Raw genomic sequence first — 27,993 nt, forward strand, 5'->3', positions numbered from 1 at the left:
CTCGGGCCACGCCGTCCTGGGCCTCAGAGCTCAGCCATCAGGGATGAGCTTAGAAAAAGCAATTTTGTTGGCCATCTCAAAGTCTTGGTCTCCTGGGCCCTGCATTCAGAGTAGAAATAAGCTTTAAGTTCATTAACCAAGCTCCCCACGGACGACCCCCTAGCCCTCACCAGCTTCTTTATCTCCTTGGGAAACCTCTTGGTGCTTTGAGTCAGGATGGAGTCAGGGCTGAAGGACTGGCTAGATCTACAGCAAAACAAACCGAGTCATGTTACTGCCACCACTTGTTCACTAAGCTCATTTGAGGCCCATCATTCCAGCCTCCTGCCATACACAGCTGATGAACTGACCTTCTTTCAAAGGTATACCTAGTCATGTCACTTACCCCCTCAGCCCCCTCCAGCCCTTACATACAATCAGACTCTTCACTGTGGATTTCAAGGTGGCTTGGTGTCACCTGGCCCTGACAACCTCTCCCTGCTTTGTCTTAACCACCATGCTCTGTATACTGACCACCTTTCTGTTTCTCAAGTATGGCAAGCTCATTCCTGCCCCAGGGCCTTTGTACCTGCTGTGCCCCTCTGCCTGGAATGCTCTCCCCCTCACCACTCCTATTATCCCAGGCCTGATTCCTTTATATTTTTTTATGACTCTAGTTAAATGCTACCTCTTAGAGAGACCTTCCCTGGCCACCCAATCTCAGTGGCTCCCAACATTATTTTCCTGTGCAGCGGTTATCATTATTTGGAGTAATCTTTTTTTTTTTTTTTTCATTTTTCCAAAGCTGGAAACGGGGAGGCAGTCAGACAGACTCCCGCATGTGCCCAACCGGGATCCACCCGGCATGCCCACCAGGGGGCGATGCTCTGCCCCTCTGGGGCGTCGCTCTGTTGTGTCCAGAGCCATTCTAGTGCCTGAGGCAGAGGCCACAGAGCCATCCCCAGCGCCCGGACCATCTTTGCTCCAGTGGAGCCTCGGCTGCGGGAGGGGAAGAGAGAGACAGAGAGGAAGGAGAGGGGGAGGGGTGGAGAAGCAAATGGGCGCCTCTCCTGTGTGCCCTGGCCGGGAATCAAACCCGGGACTCCTGCACGCCGGGCCAACGCTCTACCGCTGAGCCAACCAGCCAGGGCTGGAGTAATCTTTATCTGTTTATTTGTTTTGATCGTCTCCTCACTGGGAACACACCCTTCATGAGCTGAGAACAGGCCCCTTGGTTATCTCATTCATCACTACCTTTCCAGCACCTAGACTCACGCCAGGCACATAGTAGGAGCGCAAGGACATCTGTTAGCTGAATTAGACCATAATAGGAACTGGGCCTGCACTGAGCTCCTCTTCACCCAGGTGCCTATAATCCTCATGGCAGCTTCCACTTACAACTGGGAAACTGAGGCACAGGCTTGTAAAGTTATCGAGGAAATGAGATTTAACAGCAGATCTGATATCAAATACATGCACGTTCTGTCCAATGTCTTCCTGCAGTTTCGGGTTCTATGATCTTTATAGATAAGATGGCAACAACGGAAAACTGGGGAGGAGGAAACGCACTGGGTGCTGCCCTGGACTAGTCCTCAGTGTTCAGGTTTCTCCTCCCTGGCACTCACTTCTTCCCCCACTTAGCTTCTATGGCATTCACATTCTCCTGTGTTCTTTACCCAGCCGCTGTCCATGAACGGATGTGGAACAGTCCACCCCGTGGATGCGTCAGAGTTCCCTGACTGTCCCCAGTGGCGGGACACTGAGGTTGTTGCCAGCCTGCTGTCCTGGACTTGTCCATATCTGAGTACCAGCCAGACGTTGTAGATGGAACACAAGTGTCCACCCATTCCCTCTGTGACCAGATTTTAGTGTGCGCTGGTCCCTGCGCTGAGCAGGGGGTACTGGAGGGCCCGTGGCTCGCTGTCTGTCGTTGCAGTTCACAGTCCGGGTGGGAGGGGCTGAGCAGAGCCACACATAGTGTAGGTGTCACCGGGCAGGACAGACAGTGGAGGATGGCGTGCAGAAGGACATGGCTGGGGGTGCCTCATGGAAGAGAGATGTCACCCCGAGGGGAGTCTTGAGATGCTGTGAAAAGCTGTACCTGGGAGGGCAGTGGGTGATGTACGTGGCACATAGGTGGAGGGGCAGCCCCACGGCTTGTCCTGAGCATCCGTCCGGCACAGGCCTTGGCTGGCCTGGAGTGTGGGCAGGCTGACCGGAGAGAGCTGAGGCCAAGGCGGGCCCGCAATGCCGAGTCAGAGCTGGGACTTCGTCCTCAGTGGGCGGGAACGCGGACTGTCTTCTCTCTTTAAAAAAGAGGTCTTTTTCTTGGAGATCAAAATTGTACATAAACCTATTTTAAAAAAATCAAAGAGCATAGATTGGTTCATCCCATCTCCTTTCCTGGGAGAAAATACTTTTCACCTGTTTCTGTTTTTTTTTTTTTGTTTTTTTTTTTGTTTTTTTTTTCTGAAGCTGGAAACGGGGAGAGACAGTCAGACAGACTCCCGCATGCGCCCGACCGGGATCCACCCGGCACGCCCACCATGGGGCGACGCTCTGCCCACCAGGGGGCGATGCTCTGCCCATCCTGGGCGTCGCCATATTGCGACCAGAGCCACTCTAGCACCTGAGGCAGAGGCCACAGAGCCATCCCCAGCGCCCGGGCCATCCTTGCTCCCATGGAGCCTTGGCTGCGGGAGGGGAAGAGAGAGACAGAGAGGAAAGCGCGGCGGAGGGGTGGAGAAGCAAATGGGCGCTTCTCCTGTGTGCCCTGGCCGGGAATCGAACCCGGGTCCTCCGCACGCTAGGCCGACGCTCTACCGCTGAGCCAACCGGCCAGGGCCTGTTTCTGTTTTAATTCACCTGGTGCTTTCCATATGTCTCTTCCTTGTCTCTCCACTGGCTCCTGATTTATCGATTTGGACATTCTGTGCTGCTTCCCCGCTGTCAAAGATGAGGATTTGGCTCACAGCACCTGCCTCCCTTCCCAGTAGTCGTGTTGGTTGCCTTCGTAACTTAGATAAGACGTAGGCAGCTACTTCTTCCCGTTGACTTTCGGCTGTCGTCCTCCCGTGTCATGGTGATGTGCTAAAGCCTGGTCCTGTCAACTCCCAAGGGTTGAGTGTGGGTGAATTTCTCCCTGCTCTTTGTTTAGTGCTATTGTGTAGGTAGCTTGAGACTGGCCCTGTTAGAAGTATTTACACCACGGGAACTGGCAGACATGACATACCAGGATGCCCCTGCCTGTGAAAGTTACCAAACGCCACTGCCGGGCTTCTGAGGTTTCCTTCTGGCCTCGACTGTTCAGGCAGAGGCTGGACTAGCTTGGCCCCCAGGTGTTTGGCTGGCAAGCCTGGCCCAGCACCAACACCTGCCACTCTGTCGCAGCAAAGCTTCGAGGCGCACCAGGATGAGGCCGTGAGCGTGACCCACATGGTGAAGGCGGGCAGCGGCGTCTGGATGGCCTTCTCCTCCGGCTCCTCCATCCGCCTCTTCCACACGGAGACGCTGGAGCACCTGCAGGAGATCAACATCGCCACCAGGACCACCTTCCTCCTGCCGGGTGAGGCATCAAGGGGTCGGGGTGGGGGGTGGGGTGGGGGGCTTTGTCCCGGCTGTCCTGGGCCTGTGAAGGGAGGGAGGCAGCTGACATTGGAGGAGCACTTTCCATGGCCGGGCAGGCAGGGGAGCATTTGGTCCAGCCCATCTCATTAACCCCCCGCAGTAGCCTTGGGTCAGCCTTGGAAACTGGGCTTCCAAGGGGGAACGTGGCAGGTTTAGAATGTGAACCCAGGCCTGTCATGCTAAAGCCCTGTTGCTGACATCAGGTGTCCCCTCCCTGCAGCACAGTGGGCTCCAGCTCACAGGAAGTGAGGCTCCCAGCTCAGCAGGGTCTCCCAAGTCAGGCCTGTCTGCATCTGCCACTCCTCAGGTGGACAAAAAACCCAGTTCTGCCTCAAGTCACTTACAGGATGAGGCGAAGGGGGAGAGAAGGCCGAGCAAGGGGCTCTTTCCTTAGAGGTTTTGCTAAGGAAGGCAGCTGTCCCTTTCCGATCACTGGCTGGGGTTTGGAGGTCGGGGGAGGGCCTAAGGCTTGAATAGCGTCCCCCTGGGGCCTGAGCGTCCTCCTGCACAGCTGTTTGTGAGGCGTGGTGGAGAGGGTTAGGGTTGGAGGGCACTTACCTGTCCACCCCTGCACCCTCCATCTGTCTGAGGCCTGGATGGAATCGGCTCCAGGCATTACCCTTCCCATGTGCTGCTCAGGCCACCGCCCAGACCCCCGCAGGTTGCGCTGGGGTGGGGGGCAGAGTGGACACTGCTCAAGGCCCAGTCCTGCTTAGAGCAGTCCACAGAGCCAGCAGGCATCAGTTTACCTTGCCTCCTCCCTTGGCCCATCTTCCTCCAGACAGACAGACTGACCCATGGCTGGTCTGGGAGGATCTAGAAACTTTGTCTTATGCGAACACTGCAGGGTGGGCTGGTTTAGCCCTGGAAGGGTGCTGGGGCCAGGGACACAGAGCAGGCATGGCAGGCTGGGGGCCCAAAGCTAACCATACCAGGACTCGACAGGTGGGCTGGGTGTGTGCTGAGCCAGGAGACTGACCTCCCTGTCTTGTGAGGCTGGGCCAAGGGCAGGCAGGCCAGCCAGCACCTGGGGGCCGTGGGGCTCTGTCTTATACCAGAGGCCTGGTCCCTAACTTCAGATAGGGTGCCTGGAAATCACTCTGGCTCCTGCTTCCTCCCGGCTAGTCACGACTGTCCTCGAGTCTGGACTTGTGGTCACAGCATCTGCTGGTTACTAACAACCAGATCAACAACAAAGAGCAGTAGTCTCTAACTACCACCCAGCCATGAGCCCTACAGTGAGCTAGGTCTCAAGCGCTTTACCTACAGGATCTCATTTCATCTGAACCCCTGGAGGTGGGGGTTGTCTCCATTGCACAGATGTGGAAACTAAGGGTTTGTTCGGCAGGTCGAGAGGCTGCTGTGTGGTCACACAGCCAGTCAGAGGCAGGACTAGAAGTTACAAAAGGTCAGACTCACTTCAGAGCCCCGCTGTGTGTAATAGGGAAGGCATGACATCAGAGGTGGCCAGAGTCCCTGCTCCACCGCTGTTGGGCCTCCGGCTGGTCGCTTCGCCCCCTGGAGCCTCTGGCCCCTCGTGGCACTGGAGGTGGTTCCTGGCTCTGGGTAAATGCCATCAGGCTGGGCAGACACCTTCCCCAGATCTGGGGTTTGGTAGGTACACCAGGAGAAGAAATACCTCCCTAACAGTTTCCCTCGGGTGCGGAATGTTCCCTGGGGTATGGTAGGGACTTGTGCAACTCGTGTAATGGGTCTTTTCTTTTTCTATCTATCTTTTTTTTTTTTTTTTTTTTTTTTTTTTTTTTTTTTTTGCAGTTTTAGTTTTATTGTATTTCTTAGGATTTAGTCATTATACAAAGTAAATCAATTTTAACTGCGATAAATGTGTCTCTATATCGCAAAAATATTTCCACATTCATGCTGATAGCTAAATTATTTCAAGTTAGTAGAACAAGGAGAAAAATGGATAATCTTATGGGCCTTCCTAATCTTTTCAGTGTCATTCGTGGGCACGGAGGAGACAGGGAGGAAGCGTGGCAATTATCACGTGGCCAGAGGGGGCTCCCACCACGCGGCTGACCCGCCATGTGGGTTTAAACGTGTTCTCTCAGCCACAGTCTGACTTGTCCTTTGCAGTTACCCTTTAAAGATGGAAAGAGCGTTTATCCCTGTGGAGTTTTCTCAGAGCCAGGTAAACTGAGGCCAAGGAGGGCGAGTGACTGGCCTAAGGTCACACTGCTAATGTGGCCGGAGCCAGGACGCAGGTTGCATACTTACTGTGCAGCGTCCCCCTTCCCGGGCCTCAGTTTCCCCATCTGTACAACGAGGGGCCGAGATTTGAGTCAGAACCTGACCAAAGCCGCATTCGGCAGACCAGAGAGAGCCCGGAGTTGGACAGGTCCTGCTGGGGTCCTGGCTCTGCCGCCTTTCAGCCCTGTGACTGGGAGCCCATGGGGAACCTCTCTGACCCTTCGTCCCTGCCCCTCGGGGAGGTGGGTGTGGGCCTGAGACCGTGCAATCCCGGGCTTGCGTAAGCCTCAGTCCCCAGTGCTACTGTTCACTGCCATCGTCTCCATCATGTCTTCTGGGCCATCCCTGCCCCCCGTCACACTGGGCCCCGTCAGCCATGCATTAGAGGGGCTCCTTGCTCACTCCCCACCCTCCGAGTCCACGCCCTTCCCTCCGGTACATCGGAGCAGACAGAAGCCACTGCTCTGCTTGCTGGGCACGTCTGGGGCGGAGGCCGAGGTTCCTGGACTTACAGCCTTTGGCCTGCTCCCCCAGGCCTGACCAGTCCTCATCACAGCACCAGGGAGCCCAGGGCCTGCCAGGCCAGGGCCCTCCAACCCCGAGGGAAGCTGGGCCACAGGGGGCCTTCAAACCCACCCCACCCTGTGCCCCTGCCAAAGAACCACAGAGCAGGACTCTTAAATTCTTTATTAGAAATATTTTAAAAGGCTTTTTAACTATTTTCTCTTCCCCCCGCACCAGCAAATGAAATAATTGCATAACTAGTAATAAATTTGTTCCTCCTTTAAGCGTGGATTTTTTTTTAAGGGAACGTTAAAAATTTATCAGGCTTCCTTCCCTCCCCCGACCCCTGTCTTCCACTCGTGTACCCGACTGGTATTAATGCATTTTTGAACCTAAACTCCCTCCTCCTCTTAAACTAGACAGGTCATTAATAAAATGTTCTCCGAGAGCCTGAGCTTTTTAAAGTTGTATATCTCCAGATAGATGGCTTGGGTGAGTTGAATACTGCTGCATTAAAGTCTCTGTGATAAAATATTTATCCACCATTAGAATTTTTTTTTTTTCCCTTTCGGACTGTTTGTGAAGTGCCTAGCTCTTTTCCTCCAGGCGGAGCGGGGAGGAGGAAGGGCCCCGGAATGAGGTCTGATGATGAAGTCATTTCTCAATTCCGGCATCTCTTTCATTTCTCGCTGCCTTCCTTTCGCTGGCAGGCCGGGTTTCGGCTGTCTGGGGGATGGGGAGGTGTTGGGGGGGGGGCTGAGCCACGAGGATGCACGGACATCTGGAAATGGTCTCCTCCTGGTCTCCCAGGGCCCCGGGGGCCCCGGGGAAAAAGGAGGTGAGACACACGAAATGAAACATTGGCCACTGTTCCCTCTCTTGGCTGTATCGTTTTGGCAGGTTTATGGCTCTGGTGGAACTGATCTTAAGACGTAAGAGTCTAGGTCCTTTTAATAATTACAGCTGTTATCCTAATAGCTTCCATTTATTGATTGTATAGTAGGGCTAAGAGCTGTGCTCAACTGTGTATCTATATTATTTCTCTCTGGATATAGATGTATATTTCTAATAATCATAAAATGGAGCAAGGTGGGTTTGTAATATTCATTGATCAATGGGAGTACTTGTTAATTCATACAGGGAGTAAGTGACATCAACACCCCTGTCCTTTTTCACCTCTCTCGTTCATTCATTCACCCATTTGCTCAGATACGTTTTGAGTGTCTGCCGTGGGCCAGCGTACTAGGGAATCGGTGTTGAGCGCCCAGATAAACCTCTGCCCTCAGGAGGCTTGCATTTGGATCGGCGAATAGTAAATAAGCAAAGGGGAAAAGAGGGTAGTTATAGACCCTGGCTGGGGCGAGAAGGGAAGATGGCTGGTGGCGAGAGAAAGCCGGAGCTTCTTGCTCTGATTTCCTGGGGGTGGTAGTGCCACTCTGGGACGGGAGGTGTCCTAGTAGTTTGGAGCCCACACTTTCTGGGTTGACGCAGGTGTGAGGCAGAGCCCCAGCTTCACCCACCCCCAGATACTGTTTATGAAATAGTCCCTGTTGTCAGGTGATGAACAGGCTTTTTTTTTCAGTGTGGTTTGCATTTCCACATTGAATCAATAACGTGAATATGACTTTTTGAGTTTGCATCATATCGCCTGACTCATATATCCCACTGTGTGCTGACAGCTCCACTTGGCTTTCTAGTGTGCATCTCAAACAACACATCTGGTAGGAAGCTTTGACTACCCCCCCCCCCCCCAGGCCTGCTTCTCCCCCATCTCAGTCGATGGCACTGCCGTGAACCCAGCTGCTAGAGACAAAAACTCTCGGAATTGTCCCTGATTCCTCTCCTTTTCTCCCCTCCCACTCTAGTCTGTCAACAGGTCTGGGATTCTGCTCCAAAACAGATCTTGAACCTGTTGGCTTCTCATTATCTCCCTGACATCACTGTGTCTTGGCTGCCTCCATCTTGCACACCCCCTTCTCCCTCCAGTCCTCTGTCACACTGCTAAAACACTCCTCCAAGATCAGGTCTATCACTCACCTGGTAGCTTCTGATCACGCTCAGAATTAAGAGTCATAGTCCATACCCCTCACCTATCTACTCTCCTAACCTCCATCCAGCCATCTTGGTTTGCCTTTGTCCCCGAGCTGCGCCGGCTTCAGTCTGTTCCACTGACCTGCTGAACACATATCTGTCACAGGGCTTTTGCACATGCTGTCTCCAGGGCTTTTTGTTCAGGTCCTGGTGTGGCTGCCTCTTCCTTGTCATCCTGATCTCACATCCTCACACCAGCCTCCCCATCCTTCCTGGAGGCAGACTGAGGCATGAAGACTTAGAAATCCTTCCCTCACTCTGCCCTGTCACCCCATGGGAATCTTCTGCCTAGTATTTATGTTTCTTGTTTATGTTTTCACGTCCTCTTTTCCTCTCCACAGGGCTGCGCTGATGGGGTAGCCACTATTAAAATTCAATGAAATTAAAAATTCAGTCTCTCTGTCCCACTAGCCACATTTTTTTTTTTTTTTTGTATTTTTCCTGAAGCTGGAAATGGGGAGAGACAGTCAGACAGACTCCCGCATGCTCCCGACCAGGATCCACCCGGCACGCCCACCAGGGGCAACACTCTGCCCACCAGGGGGCGACGCTCTGCCCCTCCGGGGCGTCGCTCTGTTGCGACCAGAGCCACTCTAGCGCCTGGGGCAGAGGCCAAGGAGCCATCCCCAGCGCCCGGGCCATCTTTGCTCCAATGGAGCCTCAGCTGCGGGAGGAGAAGAGAGAGAGAGGAAGGAGAGGGGGAGGGGTGGAGAAGCAGATGGGCGCTTCTCCTGTGTGCCCTGGCCAGGAATCGAACCCGGGACTTCTGCACGCCAGACTGATGCTCTACCACTGAGCCAACCGGCCAGGGCCCCCACTAGCCACATTTTAAGTGACCAGTAGTCACAGATGGGTAATGGCTACATAACTGGACAGCTTAGTAGAGAACATGAGCATCAAACCAGAAAGTTCTAGAGTGTTTGCTCCTCAAGAGCAGAACTTTGTGTGTGTGTGTGTAGTTCCTTCCTGCTGCGCCTCCAGCACCGAGTGTAGAATCCCGCACAGTGTAGGTACCCAGGATGTTCTGGGTGCAGAGTGGACGGGTTGGCGACGATACAGCACACTGCATTAGATGAGCGATGTGAGCCCCAAGATGGAAACCCTGCTTCTGGGGTGACTGTGCAGCCCTACCATCCACCTCTGAGACTGCCTGCCCTGCAGAAGAGGCCCGAACACTGATATGTAGGGACCTGAGGCAGTTTGCTCAAGAGCAGAGGCAGTGGGAGCACCTGGCTGTAGTAAGCAGACGCCTGAGCTTGGCTCTGACCTGGCACTCACCAGCTGGGAGAACTCTTCAGACCTTAATATCCTCATCTGGGCCCTGGCCGGTTGGCTCAGCCGTAGAGCGTCGGTCTGGCGTGCAGGGGACCCGGGTTCGATTCCCGGCCAGGGCACACAGGAAAAGCGCCCATCTGCTTCTCTACCCCCCTTTCCTCTCTGTCTCTCTCTTCCCCTCCCGCAGCCAAGGCTCCATTGGAGCAAAGATGGCCTGGGTGCTGGGGATGGCTCCTTGGCCTCTGCCCCAGGTGCTAGAGTGGCTCTGGTTGCGGCAGAGTGACGCCCCAGAGGGGCAGAGCATCGCCCCCTGGTGGGCAGAGTGTCGCCCCTGGTGGGCGTGCTGGGTGGATCCCGCGCATGCGGGAGTCTGTCTGACTGTCTCTCTCCGTTTCCAGCTTCAGAAAAATACAAAAATATATATATATATATATCCTCATCTGAAAAATGGGCATAACATCCAGTGGTCAGCAAACTCATTAATCAACAGAGCCAAATATCAACAGTACAACAATTGAAATTTCTTTTGAGAGCCAAATTTTTAAAACTTAAACTATATAGGTAGGTACATTCCTTATCGAGGTAGCGCCCACACGTGGTATTTTGTGGAAGAGCCACACTCAAGGGGCCAAAGAGCCACGTGTGGCTCGCGAGCCGCAGTTTGCCGACTACTGCCTCTCAGTGGTTGCAAGGCTTCCGTCACACTAGAGCAAGCACGTGAGTGCTGTCCACACTGCAAAGCAGTGTTTCTCAAAGTGCGGTCCCTGGACCGGCAGCCTCGGTGCCACCTGGGAACTTGCTAGAAATGCGGTTCGGGGCCTCACCTCTTGGGATTGGCCCCTGGCTTGTGAGCCCCCCTGGGGTGCTGGTGCATGCCTGGGTTGAGGACCACTGCTCTCAGCATCATACCACCTGTGCTGTGGCATTGTTACTGCCGAGATATGTGGCATGAGTTGGAATTTCCTTTGAGGGGAGAATAGGCCCCTCTCAGCAGGGCAGGAGGATTCAGGCCAGAAGCGAGGCAGCCCTCCGGAAAGGCAGGGGTCTGCTCCCAGTCTCCCCCTCACACCCATCTCATTGACCAGAACCGTTCGCGATGGAACAGTCGTGATAATGGCAGACGGCGCCTGCCCGTGCACACCACGTGCCCGGCACTGGCCTCTGTGATGTAGTCATTGACTCATTCCATCCTCAGGACAAGGCTATGTAATGTCATCAATGTCTGCTCTTGCAAATGTGGAAATGACAGCCAGAGAGGTTTAGAGACTAGACTGGCCCTAGGTCGCATAGCCAGGAAGTGGCAGAGCTGGGGTTTGAACCCAGCGTCTGGCCCCGGAGCCTTGTGTGCCATGCAGCCCATACTGTCCTTCCTCCCTGTGAAGAGCAGTGGGACCCTCCCTGCCATCGCTTTTGGCTAAAATGAAGAGGCCACACCCAGGGAATGGGCAACAAGAACTAACGGGGGCTGACATCCTCCCTGGAGGAAGGGCCCACGTGGGCAAAATGTCAAGCCTGGGCTAGAAATTTAGGGGCTGCCGCCTAAACCATTCACCAGTTTGCCCTGCTTCTCGTATCCACCTTGGCCCCCTCCCCATGCATCCCGCCTGCACCAACATCCTCCTCACCCTCAAACCCGCACCTTCACAGGCCTCCCTGGCGTCACTCCCCAGGTGGCTGGTTGTGACCCCGATGTGGGCTGGCCTGGGCGTACCCATTATGTCTGAGAACCCGGCCAGTGCGTGCAGGGAGCTGACGTGGGTCCGCACGGTTCTCTGTGGCGTTGCCTCATTGCAGCCTCGCGGCAGCCCCACGTTACTCGGGAGGAAAAGGAGGCTGGGTGAAGGGGGCACTCAGCTCAGGGTCTCGGGGCTGGACGCCAGCCAGGTCAGCCTCCTGAGCCCCAGCTCTTAACCACGCCCCTCCCAGCTTCTCCTTTGTTTCCCTGGAGAAGCCTGGATTGTACCATTTCCTCAATTTGAGGTGGCTCCCCAGAACCCACTGCTGTCCCCCAAGGAGAGTGTGCTGCTCATGCTGGCCTCTCCGTCTCTGCAGGCCAGAAGCAGCTCTGCATCACCAGCCTCCTGATCTGCCAGGGTCTGCTCTGGGTGGGCACCGACCAGGGTGTCATCGTCCTGCTGCCTGTGCCTCGGCTGGAAGGCATCCCTAAGATCACAGGTGAGGTCTGAGATGGTGGGAAGCCTAGGACTGAGGGCACAGAGACCCAAGCGATCCGCTCTCTGCGGGTGAATTCCCGAAGGACGTGGTGTGGCGGAGCTTGCGCTGGGCTTCCAGGATGAGTTACAGAATCGGGTGGGCGGGAAGGGCTCTCCAGGTGGAGGCAATGGCTCGGGCAAGGCACAGCCTCAGTGAGGGTGGCTTGGGCAGGGAGCTGCGGCACTTTCACACTGAGGCTCCCCAAGTGGCTTATAGGGTCACTCCTGTGCTGCTTCATCCACCCCTCCAAAGACAGTAGACCTGGAGCACGGGAGAGCCCTACCCCAGACCCATGGCCCCCTGGCAAGGTGCCAACGTAGATTACAGTTACCAAAAGAAACAAACACAAAACCCCAGCAAAAACCAATAAGCAGAAAGTTCTCCCAGAGACCTGTATGGGTGCCTCACTTAATGTTTGGGACCTTTGGGCCCCTTCTTTCTGCCCCATTCCTGCAGGGAAAGGCATGGTCTCCCTTAACGGTCACTGCGGGCCTGTGACCTTCCTGGCAGTGGCCACCAGCATCTTGGCCCTCGACATCCTGCGGAGTGAGCCAGAAGAGGCTGAGGGCCCCAGAGCCGAGGAGGACAAGCCAGACGGGCAGGCTCCTGAGCCGGCACCCGCGCCCCCCAGTCACGTGGGCCGAGAGCTGACGCGCAAGAAGGGCATTCTCCTGCAGTACCGCCTGCGCTCCACGGCCCACCTCCCCGGCCCGCTGCTCTCTGTGCGGGAGCCCGCGGCTGCCGACGGCTCCGCCCTGGAGCACAGCGAGGAGGACGGCTCCATCTATGAGATGGCCGACGACCCCGACGTCTGGGTGCGCAGCCGGCCCTGCGCCCGCGATGCCCATCGCAAGGAGATCTGCTCCATGGCCATCATCTCTGGCGGGCAGGGCTACCGGAACTTTGGCAGTGCCTCGGGTGTGGGCGGGAGGCCGGCCCCGTGTGGGGAGATGGACAGCACCCTCCTCATCTGGCAGGTGCCATTGACGCTATAGCCTTCCGCTCCCCGCCCCCCAGGGTGCACAGCTGCAGCCATGCCGGGCCCTCCCTGGCCATGGCCCTTCGGCGGTCCAGGGTCCCCCAGGAGTGCGGGAGGAATCTCCTTCCAGGGCTCCGTGTGGGGCATGCGGACAGCCCCAGGTCTCTAGGAACCACCCAGGCGCACGGGCCTGGGTCTCTAGTAGCTATATTGACAGAGCAGAGGAAAACCTCTTCCTTGTTTTTTAAAAAAATAAAATTTAGAGTGTTTGGGGGAGGGGTTTGGGTTTGTGGAGAGGGAAGACTCCTCTGGAAGAAATGGCCTTTTTAAAAACAAAACTCAAAACCTCACAAACGCCTGGCAAGCCCAGCGCCTCTAGTAGGGGCCGAGCGGGGCTCAGAGGTGGCCACGCGCCCCTCCAGGGAGGGGCGTGTGTGTGTATGAGAGCGTGTGGGCTGGTGTGTGAATATATATATAAATACGTATATATGGTGTATATTATCTGTGTATAAATCAAGTCTGTACATATTGGAGCTCTGGGAGATGCTGGAATAAAAGGCGAGAATAATGACAGTACTTGAATTGAGGGGTTCTTTTTGAGATGAGGTCGGAACAGGGACAGAGCTACTGTTGCTGGACAGGGATTGTTCTGGAGCCAGGTGTGACACTGTCAGCAGGAGTGGCCCAGGCCAGGCACCGGGAAGACCCTGCCACAAGAGCAGGCCCCAGACCTGTGCTGTTCGATGTGGTCGCCATGGGCCACAAAACGGCTATTCAATTTTTAAAATTAATTAATTTAAATTAAATGACAATTTCTGTTTCTCAGTCCCATTAACCACATTTCTAGCGTGGCTTGGAGAGCCCCACAATGTGACAGCCAACTGCATTGGACAGCACTGAGTTGACTGTCTCCATCGTCCCAGACAGGTCCCTTCTACTTGAGAGGAGGCTCTTGGGAGCTTCTTTTCTGAATATTTTTTGAAAAAAAATGTCTGGGCCCCCAGCTCCGGAGTGGTATGGAGGCAGGAGGCCTCAGCTCTGCCAACCTGGGCGGGAAGGAAGCTTCACTGTGGAAGGTGGGGTCTGGAGCTGTTGCTATGGGCAACAGAGCAAGGCAAGGAGGCAGCTGAGGGCCCTGGGTGTGAGGGGGGTGGGGTGAGCTCTGGGTGGTGGGAGCGGAGCCCAGGCTGGCAGGTAGGGCTGCCTGGGGCTCTGGCTTTCCTCTTCTGGCTCCGTCTCCATCCTTATATTTCTAGAGCTGCCTACAGGAATAAAACAAAACCCAAACCCACCACCCAAAAGGGAAGTGTTTTTTCCACCTGCCCACCCATCCACCCCTCTGTCATCTGTCTGCGTGTCTGTCCACCCACCCATCCATCTGTTCTTCCTTCCATACTCGCTGACAGCAGCAGCCAGGGCGCAGGGAGAAGGAAGCAAGGCTCAGCGGAGATGGGAGGCAAACCTCTCACCTGGACCCGGCCACGAAGCTCGATGACGCTCTGGGAACACGCGAGAAGAGCCACCATGGAGAGGACGTTCAGCTGGGTCCTAACCACCTGGTGGGATTGTACCCACCGGAGGAGTCATGTACTCACCTCTTTGAAAACCCCTCGAACTTCTGCTAGACTCAGGCACTGTGTTCGTTGCTGGGGCCTTGGAGGTGATCAAGGCAGTGGTCACTGCTGCCCCCAGGAAGTGCATGGCTAGAGGGCAGGGCAGGCATAGGTGCCAACAGGTGTGGGCTTGGGGGAGGGGGCGGGGCGGAGAGAAAGGGGGAGGCCTCTCAGGGCGGGCAGCCTATGCAAAAGCGGGGTGTGTAGTGGTTGGAGTTATTGCTAGAATGCAAGTTGTGAGTCCCCAGGAGGGGGTGGGAAGCCGTATATGGAGGAACCATGGCCATGACACTGACCACTGACAGTCCATTCCAGCTGAATCCATTTTCTCTGGGCCTCAGTTTCCCACTTTGTGTCAAAGGGAGACTCACTACTATCCTGCCCACCTCGCATGGGACAAACTGTACTGTTCAGGTTAATTGCCTGGGTGGGGCTCCCAGCAGTTGCCTTCATACCGGTCATCAAATGCCCATCCAGACTTTTCCCAGAATAATGACTAGTGAGTTGAGGCTGCTTGGGATGACAAGCAAGCCTGAAGTCTAGGATCCGCCAAGCCTGCGGTCAAGTCCAGCTCCGCCGAAGACCTGCTGTGTGGCTCCCAGCCTCGGTTTTCTCATCCCTAAAATGGGGGCCACGGCACCTGGCACAATTGCTGAGGACAAGTTGTAACAATTCCGCAGAACACGCCTGGAACGGCCCTCCAATGGCAGCTCTGTGATTATTCCTTATATCATCACAGCCTGCCTCGTTCCAAACTAGTATTTGAGACAGACTGTTTTTGCTAAGAAGCCCCCCCTTTTGTGCAGAAGTTGGCACCTGAGAGCTCTGTGGGTCTGTTAGATCCCAGATCTGTAGATCGCTCAGCGGAAGGGGACCTGGAAGATCAATGGGCCCGTGAAATCCGTCACTGAGAAAATGACAACTTTGCTACTATAGGGGAATTATCACATCAGTCAACACTCATCTCCGAGTCTCTGACAGCAGCAAAGGAGGATGGAGGGTGTCGGACGCGGTTCCGGGACGTGGGTCGGAGAGGAGGCCCCGCTTTAGACATTGATCGCAATAATGAGACCCGTGGCGCTTTGGGCGCGTGAGCTCATTCCAACCACTCACTCTCCTCGCCTCCTTTCGCAGGTGGAGAATCTGAGGCCCAGGGAAGCAAATTCCCAAGTAAGCATCCGGGCCAAGCCTGAGGTCTGTCAGCCACCGGAGCCAGACTCTTAGCCACTGGGCGACTCCACCTCCCAGAGCAAAACTGTGGACACAAACACACCCGAGTTCCAACTATGCTCTCTCCACGTACTATGATAGCTCTGTGACGTCAGGCAGGCGTCATCACCTCTCTGTGTCTCAGAGAAGGGATAAGAAACTGTCCCTGCCACAGGAACAGAGCATCGTTCATTCAGTATTTATTGAAAGCCTACTATGTGCCGGGACCTGGATCCAGGTAGGCACTGGGGAGACCGTGAACAAGATGAATACTGTACACAGCCTGCCGCCCCATGGTACCCACAGGGGCAGAGGGAACAGACAAGAAGTCAAATGTGTCGGACGGTGTTGGTGCTCTGGAGACAATGGCGCAGTGGTGGGGGTGGTAGATAGTGCTGGCACATGGTGTGTCCGGGGAGGCTTCCTGAGAAGGTGACGTTTGAAAAAAGACCTGGAGGAGGAGCAGACACCGGATGTGGAACATCATTCCAGGCAGGGGGAACAGTGAGTGCAAAGTGCTGAAGCAGGAGCGCAGCAGGAGCGGAGGGAGTGAGGGGCCCCTTGGCAGATGGTTGTAAAGTCACCGGGTCGGATCGTGGAGGGACTTTGCCTTTCCCTCAGTGACATGGGGAGTCATTGGAGGGTTTTCAGCACCTGTCTTTGGGTTTCAAACACTCACTTTGGCTATGAAGTTGAGGATAATCCTTAGGGAGCAGGGGCCACAGTGTGGAGCTGGAGACGACCGACCGTGGGAGCTGTTGCTGTAATCCGGGCTCAAGAGGCTGGTGGCTGGGACCGAGGTGGGTGTGATGGAGGTGATGGGAAAGCTCAGGTTCCAGGTGGATTCTGATGCTAGAGCCCATGGGGTTTGCCGATGGATGTGCTGGGAGGGAAAGGGGGGTCCAGGGTGACCCCAAGTTTGACCCGAGCAATGGTAAGGAAGCACTTCCATTTACTGGGGCGGGAAGGCAGGTGTTCTAGGGCAGTGGTCCCCAACTCCCAGGCCGCGGACTGGTACCGGTCCGTGGGCCATTTGGTACCGGTCCATAGAGAAAGAATAAATAACTTATATTATTTCCGTTTTATTTATATTTAAGTCTGAATGATGTTTTATTTTTTAAAAATGCCCAGATTCCCTCTGTTACATCCATCTAAGACTCACTCTTGACGCTTGTCTTGGTCACATGATACATTTATCCGTCCCACCCTAAAGGCCAGTCCATGAAAATATTTTCTGACATTATACCGGTCCGTGGCCCAAAAAAGGTTGGGGACCACTGTTCTAGGGGAAGATCAGGAATTGGATTTGGGGCACGCCACCGAACATATGGGTGGACGGGCAAGAAGGACAGTGAGAGGAAGCGGGAGGGATGGAGGAGGTGTGGTCTGAGCACAGGGGAAGCCGGAGGTGGGAGGCCTGGAGATGAACAGGAAGTGTGTGACCTGGGATGAGGGTGGAGAACCAAGAGCGTGTGCTGTCCCAGAAGCCACATGGAGAACATTGGAGCAGGAGGGAGCCATCTTCTGTGTCAAATGCTGTGGGGACAGTAAGATGAGGCCTGAGAACTGACCTTGGATCGAGCCACATGGAGGCCGTTAGTGACCTTGAAGGAGGGTTTGGGCAGAGTGGTGGGAACGGCCTGATGGGAGTGAGCTCATGCTACCGGGAGGTGAAGAACCGCTTGGTCTGGGGCTAGGGTAGGGCATGGGAGCAGCAGGGGCCTGGCTTGAGGCTCTGAGGCCGAGGGGGGCTGCGTGGTTCTCGGGGCCCCTGTGATTGGGGTGGAGGGAGTGACAGATGTGGATGCCACAGCTCAGAGCGCCCAGAGTTTATTAGTCCACATGCTTTTGTCCCCTCGCCCTCGCCTGAGAGGGAAAACCAGGCTTTCTTCCCCTCTGATGAGCGGGCGCAGACTTGAGACAAGTCTCCTGTCAAGAGGCAGCCTCGAGCCAGCCTGGCTCCCAGCTGGGATTCTGTACACCTGTTGACTGGGAACTCAGGCTGATGCCACCCATGGGTGACCCAGCCTGCTGTCCCTTCCCTGCTGCCCTTCCCCACTCCACCCAGGACACTCACCACCTGGGGCATTCCCAGCTTCTCCTCTGCCCTGTTGTCCCTGTCCTCACCGTCCCTTTGCTCACAAGACAAACAGTCCAGCAAGCAGGACACCCGTGCCAAGGAGATTCAATTGAGGCAGGCTCCCTGGAGGCAGTGAAGTGTGGTATAATAAAGGTGGGCTTCGGAGGAACGCAGATTTGGGTTTGAATCTTGGCTCCATCATGTGTTTACTGTGTGGCCTTAGACAAGTGACCATCTGTGCTGTCATGTTCTCTGCTGAATGAATGGGTCAACAACGCCTTCCCTGTGGGGCGGCTGTGAGCACCCAGTTGGCCTTAGGCACTGGCTATCACTATTGCTATGACTTCTCATCCTGCTGCTACTCCTACAAGCAGGACTCCAGTGAAACCTCAAAATATGGAGGCTGAGAGGATGCAGTAACTTGCAGTGCCCACGGCCTGGGGTGGGGACGAGGGCAGGGTGGGAGGGTCTGCAGTTCTGGAAGGGACTGGGGTCAAAGTGGGGGTTGGGACTGTGTTCTGGCCTGAGCTTTGCTGGCCTGTTTCCAAACCCTGGGCTCAGGCGGAGACCCCTGCTCTCCCTCCCTGGGGCCAGGACTGTGTCAGGCTCCTGGACATAGCCCTCTTGCCTTGTCAGAGGGGAACCCACCCTCAGGCCACCAAAATGTTTGTGCCACTCTGTAAAAGTCGAGGACACACACATAGAAGCCCAGGAGCTGCCTTACCGTTTCGTGAGGGTAACAGCCTCTGACGCCTGCTTTCTTGCAGGCCCGATGCCTACTTTCTTCAGATAGCAAAGCACATGCATGTGTGTTCATGTGGGTGGTGGTCACGTGGGGATAGAGTCTGAGCTTCAGCCACTGAATTTGGGGATGCTCACAACGCTGACCCTACCAGTCTGATGGGGGAGACAGAGCCACGACGTGGAACGCTCCCAGTCTGATAGGGGAGAGGTCCGTGTTCTCAGGAATCTCCCAGTCTGATGGGGGAGACAGAGCCACGACGTGGAACGCTCCCAGTCTGATAGGGGAGAGGTCCGTGTTCTCAGGAATCTCCCAGTCTGATAGGGGAGAGGTCCGTGTTCTCAGGAACCTCCCAGTCTGGTGGAGGACTCAAGCCCCTCTCACCTAGTTTGACGGGGGAGCTGCGAGTTGGATGGGGAGACATGGGCCTGCCCCTAAAGCCCCCAAATCTGATGGGGGAGCACCTAGCTTAACTCTCAGGGACTTGCCAGTGTGATGGGAAAAATATAGTTTCTGCCCGGAGAACACCCTAGTTTGATGGTAGAGTCCTCCAGGCTGAAGCGGGAGATGAACGCTTTGCCCTTGGGGCTCCTGGTCCGAAAGGGGAGACAGGACCCTCAACCGTGTAAGTGACTTAATAATAAGAGGCACAACAGGAACTTTTTAACAACGCAGACCTAATTACAGTGCTGCCAAACTACTCTAAACTCCTCATTTACACTTTCCCCTGGACAGGCAAAGAGCAAGAATGTGTAAGTTGAGGAAAATTAATATAATTACCTGAGCTATTTCTTGTCATCTCTTCAGTACCAACAGAAACCACAAACCTTTCCTGGGAAGAAGCGCCGTCATTACGGGCTCTTTCCTCCAGGCAGACAGCTGGTGCCTTCTCTGCAGGGGACAGATTCTTACAGGTGCCCCGCGCAAGCGAGTGCTGGAAGCCAGCCCGCCCCGACAGATGGGCCAGACTGTGCGGTGAGAGGGTGCCTGGGCCTGGAGTCAGGTGACATGGGTTCAAGGTTTGGCACCAGTTCGAAGGTGATGCACAGGTTTCTGCACCTCTGTGAACCCACATCTTGCCCAAACATGCCAAGGTCTTGTTGGGCCCAAGGATGATAATTAGTGCATTATACACCCCTGACCTCACTGAATTGTCACAACCACCCCTAGGGAAGGTTCCATTATTATCCCTATGTTACAGATGAAGGAACTGAGGCTTAGGGAGGTAAAGTCACTTGCCCAATGTCACACAGCACAGAATAAGATCCCAAAGCTGTGGGTCTTAACCCTGCTGTCCTCTCTTTGTCTCATTTCCCAGTGCCACCCTCTTCTACTCTGCCACCCGAGGACCCTGTGTGAGGACAGGTGCCCTGAAGCCAATACAAACCACAGAATGCTTGCAAAACCCTCAGCATGGGTCTACTCTTCTAGAACTGGGGGGGGGGGGGGGGTATTAACAGCATTGACTGCCTGAGTTGACTTGAGGACAAAAGAAGTTAATTTATGTTAAATACTCAGAGCGTGCCTGGCCCAGAGCGAGTCCTCATTAACTTGATTACCATCTCAAGCAGAAGCCCTGCCCAGTGTCTGCACTCAGGATGCTCCCGGCAGAGCGTTAAACGCCAGGCATGTTGCGAAAACAACCAGCACCTTTACAGAGGTATAGCTGTGCTTCAGCCAGCTTGGAGAACCCAGCGGTTTGTGCAGAAGCCTCTAATAATTCTGCTGGCTTAGGACTCACTGACGCTGGCATCACTCACCAAACACTTTGAGAAATAAGGGCAATGTGCCGTGAACATCATCGTGACAGATAGACATTCCAACTTGGGCTGTTTGTTGGGTTGGGAAAATAGATGGTATATGTTTGCAGAAAACATTCTTGTGTTTGAGCAAGCGATATCCCAGGGTAGCTTTCATGTATTGCTTCATTCATTCACTCACTCACTCATGCATGCATGCATTTGTTCATTCATTCATTCATTCAGCAGATGTCTACCACTGGTTGCTGTGTCCAGGTTTAAGGTGGGGTTCTGAGGTCAGGACAGTAAATGGGCAGACGGTGCCTCTGCCTTCCTGGAGCAGCGCCCCCAGCTTCATGGGCAACACGGGTTTGAAAAGAGAAGTTTCATGAAGGCTCAACATGCAGGGATGAGAACATTTGGGGGGGGGGGCTTACAGATGTGGAGTCTTCCACTTGTTGGCCTCAGTTTCTCCTGCTGTAAGACAGTGATAACAGTTGCTTACCCTGGCCTGCTCACTCGATGTTAGGGCTTTTTAATTTTATTTATTTTTTACAGAGACAGAGAGTGAGTCAGAGAGAGGGATAGACAGGGACAGATAGACAGGAATGGAGAGAGATGAGAAGCATCAATCATTAGTTTTTTATTGTGCGTTGCAACACCTTAGTTGTTCATTGATTGCTTTCTCATATGTGCCTTGACCGCGGGCCTTCAGCAGACTGAGTAACCCCTTGCTGGAGCCAGCGACCTTGGGTTCAAGCTGGTGGGCTTTTGCTCAAACCAGATGAGCCCGCACTCAAGCTGGTGACCTCAGGGTCTCGAACCTGGGTCTTCTGCATCCCAGTCTGACACTCTTTCCACTGCACCACTGCCTGGTCAGGCTGTTAGGACTTTTTAATAGTGATGATGTTAATAATGGGCCCGCCTGGCAGTGAGCGCGTGGCTTTATGAGGGGGGGAGCATTTTCTTCCAGGGCCCCCTCTGAAGGGAAGGGAAGTCCATTGTGACATTGGACTATGCTGGCAGACCTAGGGCTGTGGGCTCCTGGTTCTGGAGATTGGGGGTCTGTGGCTCAGGGAGGTTGGGGATCCCCTAGCTCCATTCCAGAAGGTCTGAGTTCTTGTCAGCCTGAACTTAACTCTGACAGACAGACATGATCTTTCCTCACTCAGCATTATTTCTGCTGAATTAGGTGACCAGGCCTTTTTCTTTGGCAAATCTAGGGACATGCATTTTTATGCTGTTTTGCATAAACCAGGAATTCATTTGCATTCATTTGCATGTTTTGCTGGATGTAAAGTTTAAGAGACCAACATTTAATGTGTATGACGTGGAATCAGTGTATTGAGCTCACTCTTCCCCCCTCAGCTGGCTCGAACCCCATAGGTGGGGATGAAGGAACTCAGCGGGGCTGATGGTCTCCGCAGAGGGTAGGGGGTTGGACCAAGGCAGGGCTCTGGGGCCTGCTCTCCCCAGGGCTGCTCAGGACGGAGAAGGGAAGAAGAGCTTTGGGCAACTGGGTACAGAGAAAATAAAGACACAGATGAATCCACAGGGCAGGCTGTCCTCGACAGAATAGACATGGGCAGGGGGAGTGGTGGTGACCTTTCTGATGGTCCTCGTTCAGCATCCACTGTGTGCCAGGCGCCGTGCTGGACTCCTTCCCCGTGCTAGTACATTTTCTCCTTGGAGCCTTAGGAGGTGGGTTACTAACTCCAGGTTAGAGATGAGAAAACATGTGCAGAGAGCTGAGGCGACCCATCCCAGGCCACATGACTGGTGTTTAGAGACCCTGGCCTCAAACACAAGCCAATTTGGCTCCAGACCTTTCTGACTGATTAGGGAAAGGAGAAACCCAACCTTGGGGTCCCCTGAGCATCTCTCTCCCAGGGGAAGACCCTCTCTTCTTTTCCTGAGTTTTGCTGCACTACCTCATGAAGAAGGAACCATAGGATCACCTATGACTCCAGGATGGCCTGGTCTCCATGACAACAAACACACAGTCCAGTGGCAGGCCAATCCCAGGGAGGGGTGGGAGAGTGGCTTCCCTGAGGGAAGGAACCTCAGCCCCAGCCGCTGGCACGAGCCTGGCACTGAGCAGGGCCTCCGTGAGTGCTTCCTAAATTAACGCATAGATGAATGGACGTCAGTTGGCACAGCCCTCCTGGGTGAAGATTCTTGGTCAGCTCCCTCCACTGAGAAGTGGCGTTCATTTCCATTCTTTTGAATCAGACTCAGCCTTGAACTATATACTTTGACAATGAAATATGACGGCAGTGACACTGTGCCAGCCTCTGCTGTCATGCTTTTGGGAGCCCCGAGGCGCCAAGTGAGAAGTCCAGCTACCCTGATGGAGGGATGTCAGGGACAGAAGCATGGAGACAGGCCCTGAGACAGAGTCCCAGCTGTGGGCGCACATGCACCCATCATCTTGGACACTGCTGCCTGGGGCTGAGTCCCCAGAGGACTACAGATCCAGATGACGTCACATCCAGCAGAAGAACCAACTAACCAAACCCAGTCAACCCACAGAATCAAGAGAGATCGAAACAAAGAGAGTGTATGCTTTAAGATGCTAAGTTTGGGGTGGCTTGTGTCCTACAACCCCATGCCTCCACCTCTTCCAGTACTAAATGCATCCTCTGGGATGCCCCCTCACCTGCTTACGCAGTAAAGGTGCCAATCATAATAATACTTTCTTCCTTCAGTCACAGGAGTCGGTGTGGTACCCAGGCTAACGTCTCACTCCCTGGCAATAGTGCTTAGCCCAGAGATGGACATGTGACCCAGGATGAACCAATCAGGGCCCTACCCTGGGCTCTATATATTGATGCTGGGCAACAGAAACTCTGTTACTTCTGGGGTTACTAAACAGGGATGATGTAAACCCGGAAGCTGTCTGTGGTCACGTTCCCCACCCTGTCCCTACGCCAGCTCAGCGTGGAGCAAGCCCAGCCCGCCACGGCGAGAAGGAGGCTACGGCAGGGATGGAAGAGCCGGTGTGCTGACACCTTGGGGCTTTTGGAGTCTCCGGGCCAGCTCTCCCTCTGGACATCCCAATTTCATGAGCCCATAAATGTTTTCTTCTTCCTTTTAAGCTGGTTGAGTTGGTTACTGTCACTTGAACTGATGTGACACACATCATATCTCTGTCTTATCAAACCTAGAAACAGCAGGGATTGTGCTGTTCTCTCTCAGAAGCTCCGTTTTCCTGGGAAAGGAGTTAGATTCACTCTGTCTGAAGCTCCGCTGGGTGCTTTACCCTGTTCTGACTTCAAAGGAGGTGGCCCCTGGCTGGTTCGCTGGGTGGGGGAGCAGGTCAGAGGCCGAGTGGCAGAGTCACCCTCCTCTCTCCATGTGGCAGCGCAGCTCTGGGGCAGAGCGAGGCAGAGACCGGGCACGGGGGGAGGAAGAGGGAGGCAGGGGAATCCCATTAATTCTTCCAGTCCTAAATCAATTTAATGGGAGCCTCCGATGACTCTGATCTGATTTTTCATTTTCACTATTACAATTATCAGCTGATATTACTGGCAGCTCAAGCTTGAAATGGGACAGCACAGTGGAGGCTGCCAAAAAGGGACTAGTACCAGATTACACCAATTATCTAATATTTTGCTAATGAGACACCCAATGCATCTCTCTGGTTTACAACAAGGGACACAAAACCTTCGCACTATCTCTGTCATGTGCGCAGCTCGGGGATTTTACATCCCAAGGAGGACTTCTGTTTTGGGGATCTTTTGTCCCCCGGGTACTGCTGGAACCCCTGACATCTATCCTCAGTCCTTCTTGCTGCTGAGGTAGCAGAGTGAGGTGGCTCCAGTGTGCTCAGCCCCTATGCGCTGTGCGAGGCTGCAAATCTCAGGCACCCCCAAGCCAAAGGGCGGGTGGCTCCCAGGAGGATCTGTGGAATGAATTGAGCTGGAAGGGGTCATTCAGAAATCTTTCTTCCCCCTTGCAGAGGGGGAAGGAAGCTCAGAGAGGGGCGTGACCTGGCAGAGGTGCCACTAGAGGGTTTTGTGGCAGAGCTGTGCCTGAACCCCAGGTCTCCTGATTTTCCTATTCAACAGTCTTTTCCCTCACCACTCATGGCCGCTGCTAACTCAGCGTGTTTGAGTCTCCAGGGCAACCGGCTGGATGGGGAAGCACATATGGGTCAGAAGGAAAACAGAGTCACGGAAGGTGTTCGAGACCCGGTGCAACCCACGCGTCCGCAGGCTGGCGTTGGCACAGCGGCCCTCCCTCAGCACAGGGTGTGGTGGGAAGGGCTTTGCTCCTCGGTCAGAAAAACTAGGTTTGAATCCTATACCTACCACTTACCCACTGTGTGACTTTGATCAAATTCTTTCACCCTTTGAGCCTTAAAGGGAACAGAAGGCTCAGAATGAGGGAGGGCTCATGAAAATCAGGAGTTAATGGTTTATTCAAAAGAAACATTTCTCCAAAAGGACACATGAGGTAAATGGGGGGGGGGGTCAATTATTTTATTTTAGTAATAAATATAGTTGCTACTGCTTACTGAGGACCCACTGTATACTCCAGGTGTGTTTAAATACTTCATGTGTATTATCTCATTTAATCTGTGCTGGTAGGCAGGACTGAGAAAACTGAGGCATCAGGGATCGGATGGCCTGGCTCCCATGGAAACCCAGCCTGTTTCCAGAGATCTTTAGAACAAGATTGGTCGCCTGGGTCCTCTGGCCTCCGGGGGATGGAATGCATGGACAGGGGAGGGACCGTGTGCCTGGGAGGCGCTGTCCGCAAGCCTGTACCCCTCACCAGATCCTAATTTGTCGAGCTCAGGCCTCAGGGCAGCTGCTCTCGGAAGCATGGTCAGCTTTGCTCTGCTGAACTTCATTAGCTTTATCAAATTAATTTACGCGAGCCAGTGTGGCCACCTAATTAAGATGTTTTCCAGGGCCCTGTGCAGGCTGCTTAATGAGGCAGGAGCGGCTGGACTCAGGTTCAGAGTGTCACGGGGCGAGGAGGGGAGGAGGTGTTGAGCGTGACCTGACTGCTGTGGGTTCTCTCTCAGCCCCAGTCCAGGGCTGTGAGTGACCAGCACCTGTCATTTTCTCCATCTGCCTGCCACGGTGCCCGCTCAGCCCTCCGGGGCTTTCTGGGAAGGAGGTGTGCTGTGGCCTGCAGTGCCCGGGCTCCTCGTAGTTAATTTTGTAAGTGACACAGATAAGACTTTCTGTTGTGTCAGATAATGGCTCAGCCCTGCGGCAGAATGCCCCTGATTTGGTTAATGAACTTTTTCTGTAAATGAGATGTTTGAGACAGGAGGGGAGGATAGGCAAGGGGGCCAGTTACGGGGCTGCGGCAGGTCACTCCCGATGAGCGAGGGGCTGCCAACACGAGAGGAGAGGCGGGGGCTGGCAGGAGAGCTGCTCCTTTGGCGTGATGGCTGGGAGCTGATGGAGGGTCAGGGGTGACATCCTTGTTTCTGGTTTGGGCAGCTGGAGAGATAGTGGTCAGTCTTGACAATTCACTTATTCATTCATTCGCTCATTCATCCAGTACACACAATCACACATGTACACATATTGCTTATCTATATGCCAAGCCCTGGGAACCAGTTACTGGGGATAAAACCTTGAACAAAACAGGTCAACCAATTCTCTGTCCTCATTGAGCCAACACTCTAGTAAGATTTAGTCTTAAACTCATATATGCTTAAGAGTCTTAAAACCTTGAGCCTCGGAGTCACTGAATCTTACTACCAGAGACTATAATCCTACATATTAATGTCCGTTAAGTGAGTGGACTTCATGCACCACCTCATTCAATCCTTGCAACGACCCTGAGAGGTGGAGTCTAGGGTTGTCCCCATTTTACAGATGAGGCCACCGAGGCGTAGGGAGTGCTAGGGTCACATTGCCTCCAGGTGGCTGAAGCAAGGACTTGATCAAGACCTCCCTCATCTCTGACATTGTGGTAACTTCCAACAGGTGGGTTCAAGCCTCCTCGGTCCCGATCAGAGTCCCTCTGTGGCATGTCTTGAGTGAGGTCGTGCAGCCCCTGCTTGGCTCCATGTTCTTTCTTGTCTTGACCTGTGAGTCCTCAAGGCCCCTCCCCACAGGCTCGGGCCCCTCTCTCCGACCCCAGCTTCTTCTGTTTCCAGTGGATGGGCTGTTTCTCTCCCCGTCTCAGTCAGAGCCTTGCCGTAGGCTTCCTGCGGCCCTGCTCCTTGCTTCACCCCTACTCCCAACCTGCGGAGTCTGCTTCGTTGACTGTAGAGCCATCTCGGACACAGTCAGGAGGCAGTTGATAATGACAAAAACAGCAAAAGTCACTGGCCCTCATGGCGGGCTGTGTGCCATGCCCCTCCTCATCGTACCCTTCCAAGGGCCCCACCAGGCAGGCACTGTCATTGTGTCCATTCTGAAGATCAGGACACGAGGCCCAGGGCCACACAGTGAGCAAGTCCAGAGCTGGAATCTGAACCCAGGACTGTGGCTGCCGAGCCCACACTCCTCGCCAGTGTTGTGCAGGGCTGGGGAGCTGGGTGAGAAACCCCCGGGGGCAAGCTCACATAAGACGGATCTGATCGGAAACAGCTGCCTAGTTTGCAGTGAGGGGTGGGGGCAGGGAAGACGGTGGGAACGGCTGTGAGGGAGCAGCCAGCCTGTGGTCAGCAGCAAAGACTGGCCCATGCCACCTCCTCACCCAGATAAACATGTATCTTCCGCTTGTGAGCCCCCCCAATCTAAAGTAGGCTTGCTCCCAAAATTATTTTTATAGAACTATAGATCAGTATCTAAAATTGCTATGACTTACTTGTCATTCCCCTCCCCCCCCAGAATGTAATCTCTGGGGGACAAAGGCTCATCTTATTTGAATAAGGCTGAAGACCCAACACCTATGGTCCAGTGTTGGGTTTGTTGTTCATCTGCAGAAACGAGGATGGGTTTTCCTCGGAAGAAACAAAACACTAACCCCCTTGAGTGTAGGATAATCTAGATGTGGGGCTAACTTCCCATCATTTCAGGTCTAACAGTTGCAAAACAAACAAAAGCAACCACTGGTCAGGGCCAAGTCGCCTGTCCTTCCCACGCCAGACGTGATGCTGTCGAGAGCCTCCTCCTACTCCTCCGAGCAAGTCCTGCTCATGCTGTGACATCAGTGTAGCTGCCCCTGGGATCCCAGCCTGATTTGCCTTTAAGTTTTATGACCTTGTTTGCACAGCTCAAGGCCCAGGCACTAATGACCCTATGGTCCATTGAACATTTATGGCCGCAGGTGGCTCTCAGTGTGGGCAGGCGAGGGGCTGCATGCCAACAGGCCTTGGTGGGTCCCAGGGTGACGGTGGGCTCTCAGCCTCGCCTTCTCTCTCTCCCAGGCTTCCCTCGTCTGACTCGCAACATCTTTTTCTTATTGGCACTAAGTTGAACAGTTCACCCACACTGGCCAGTGCCCCGTGTCTGGGCACTGTGCTAGCATGGGGGGTTAGCAGGACATCAGCCCATCTTAGGTGGCTGGGAGACGAGGATTTGGGTGTGAGGGATTGAGGGAAGACAGGCGGGGTGGGAGACAGGTGTGTGTGTGTGGGGGAGGCATTAGAGGCAGAAGCCAGAGCAGAGCATGCTCTGCAGGCTGACTGTGTGCCATGCCCTGCCTCATCGCACCCTTCCAGGGACTCTCCCAGCCAGGTACTGTCATTATTTCCGTCCACAGGTCGGGACACAATACCCAGGGAAAGCACCAGACAGTCTTGGCTATAGGTG

The 27,993-nt window shown here is 54.3% G+C and overlaps 1 protein-coding gene across 13 annotated transcripts in view; it reads left to right on the plus strand.

Annotated features, from left to right (window-relative positions):
- The window catches only part of ARHGEF10L (Rho guanine nucleotide exchange factor 10 like), a 170,888-nt gene extending 157,435 nt beyond the window's left edge, over positions 1 to 13,453 (plus strand). For all 13 annotated transcript variants that reach the window (XM_066375213.1, XM_066375215.1, XM_066375211.1 and 10 more), the window contains 3 exons: positions 3,370 to 3,544; positions 11,740 to 11,862; positions 12,358 to 13,453. In XM_066375213.1, the coding sequence (XP_066231310.1) occupies positions 3,370 to 3,544; positions 11,740 to 11,862; positions 12,358 to 12,896 (837 nt within the window). In that variant the 3' untranslated portion in view covers positions 12,897 to 13,453. The remainder of the gene's footprint in view (positions 1 to 3,369; positions 3,545 to 11,739; positions 11,863 to 12,357) is intronic.
- Positions 13,454 to 27,993: the final 14,540 nt, after the last annotated feature.

This window comes from Saccopteryx leptura, chromosome 3, assembly GCF_036850995.1.
Source record: "Saccopteryx leptura isolate mSacLep1 chromosome 3, mSacLep1_pri_phased_curated, whole genome shotgun sequence".
NCBI lineage: Eukaryota > Metazoa > Chordata > Mammalia > Chiroptera > Emballonuridae > Saccopteryx > Saccopteryx leptura.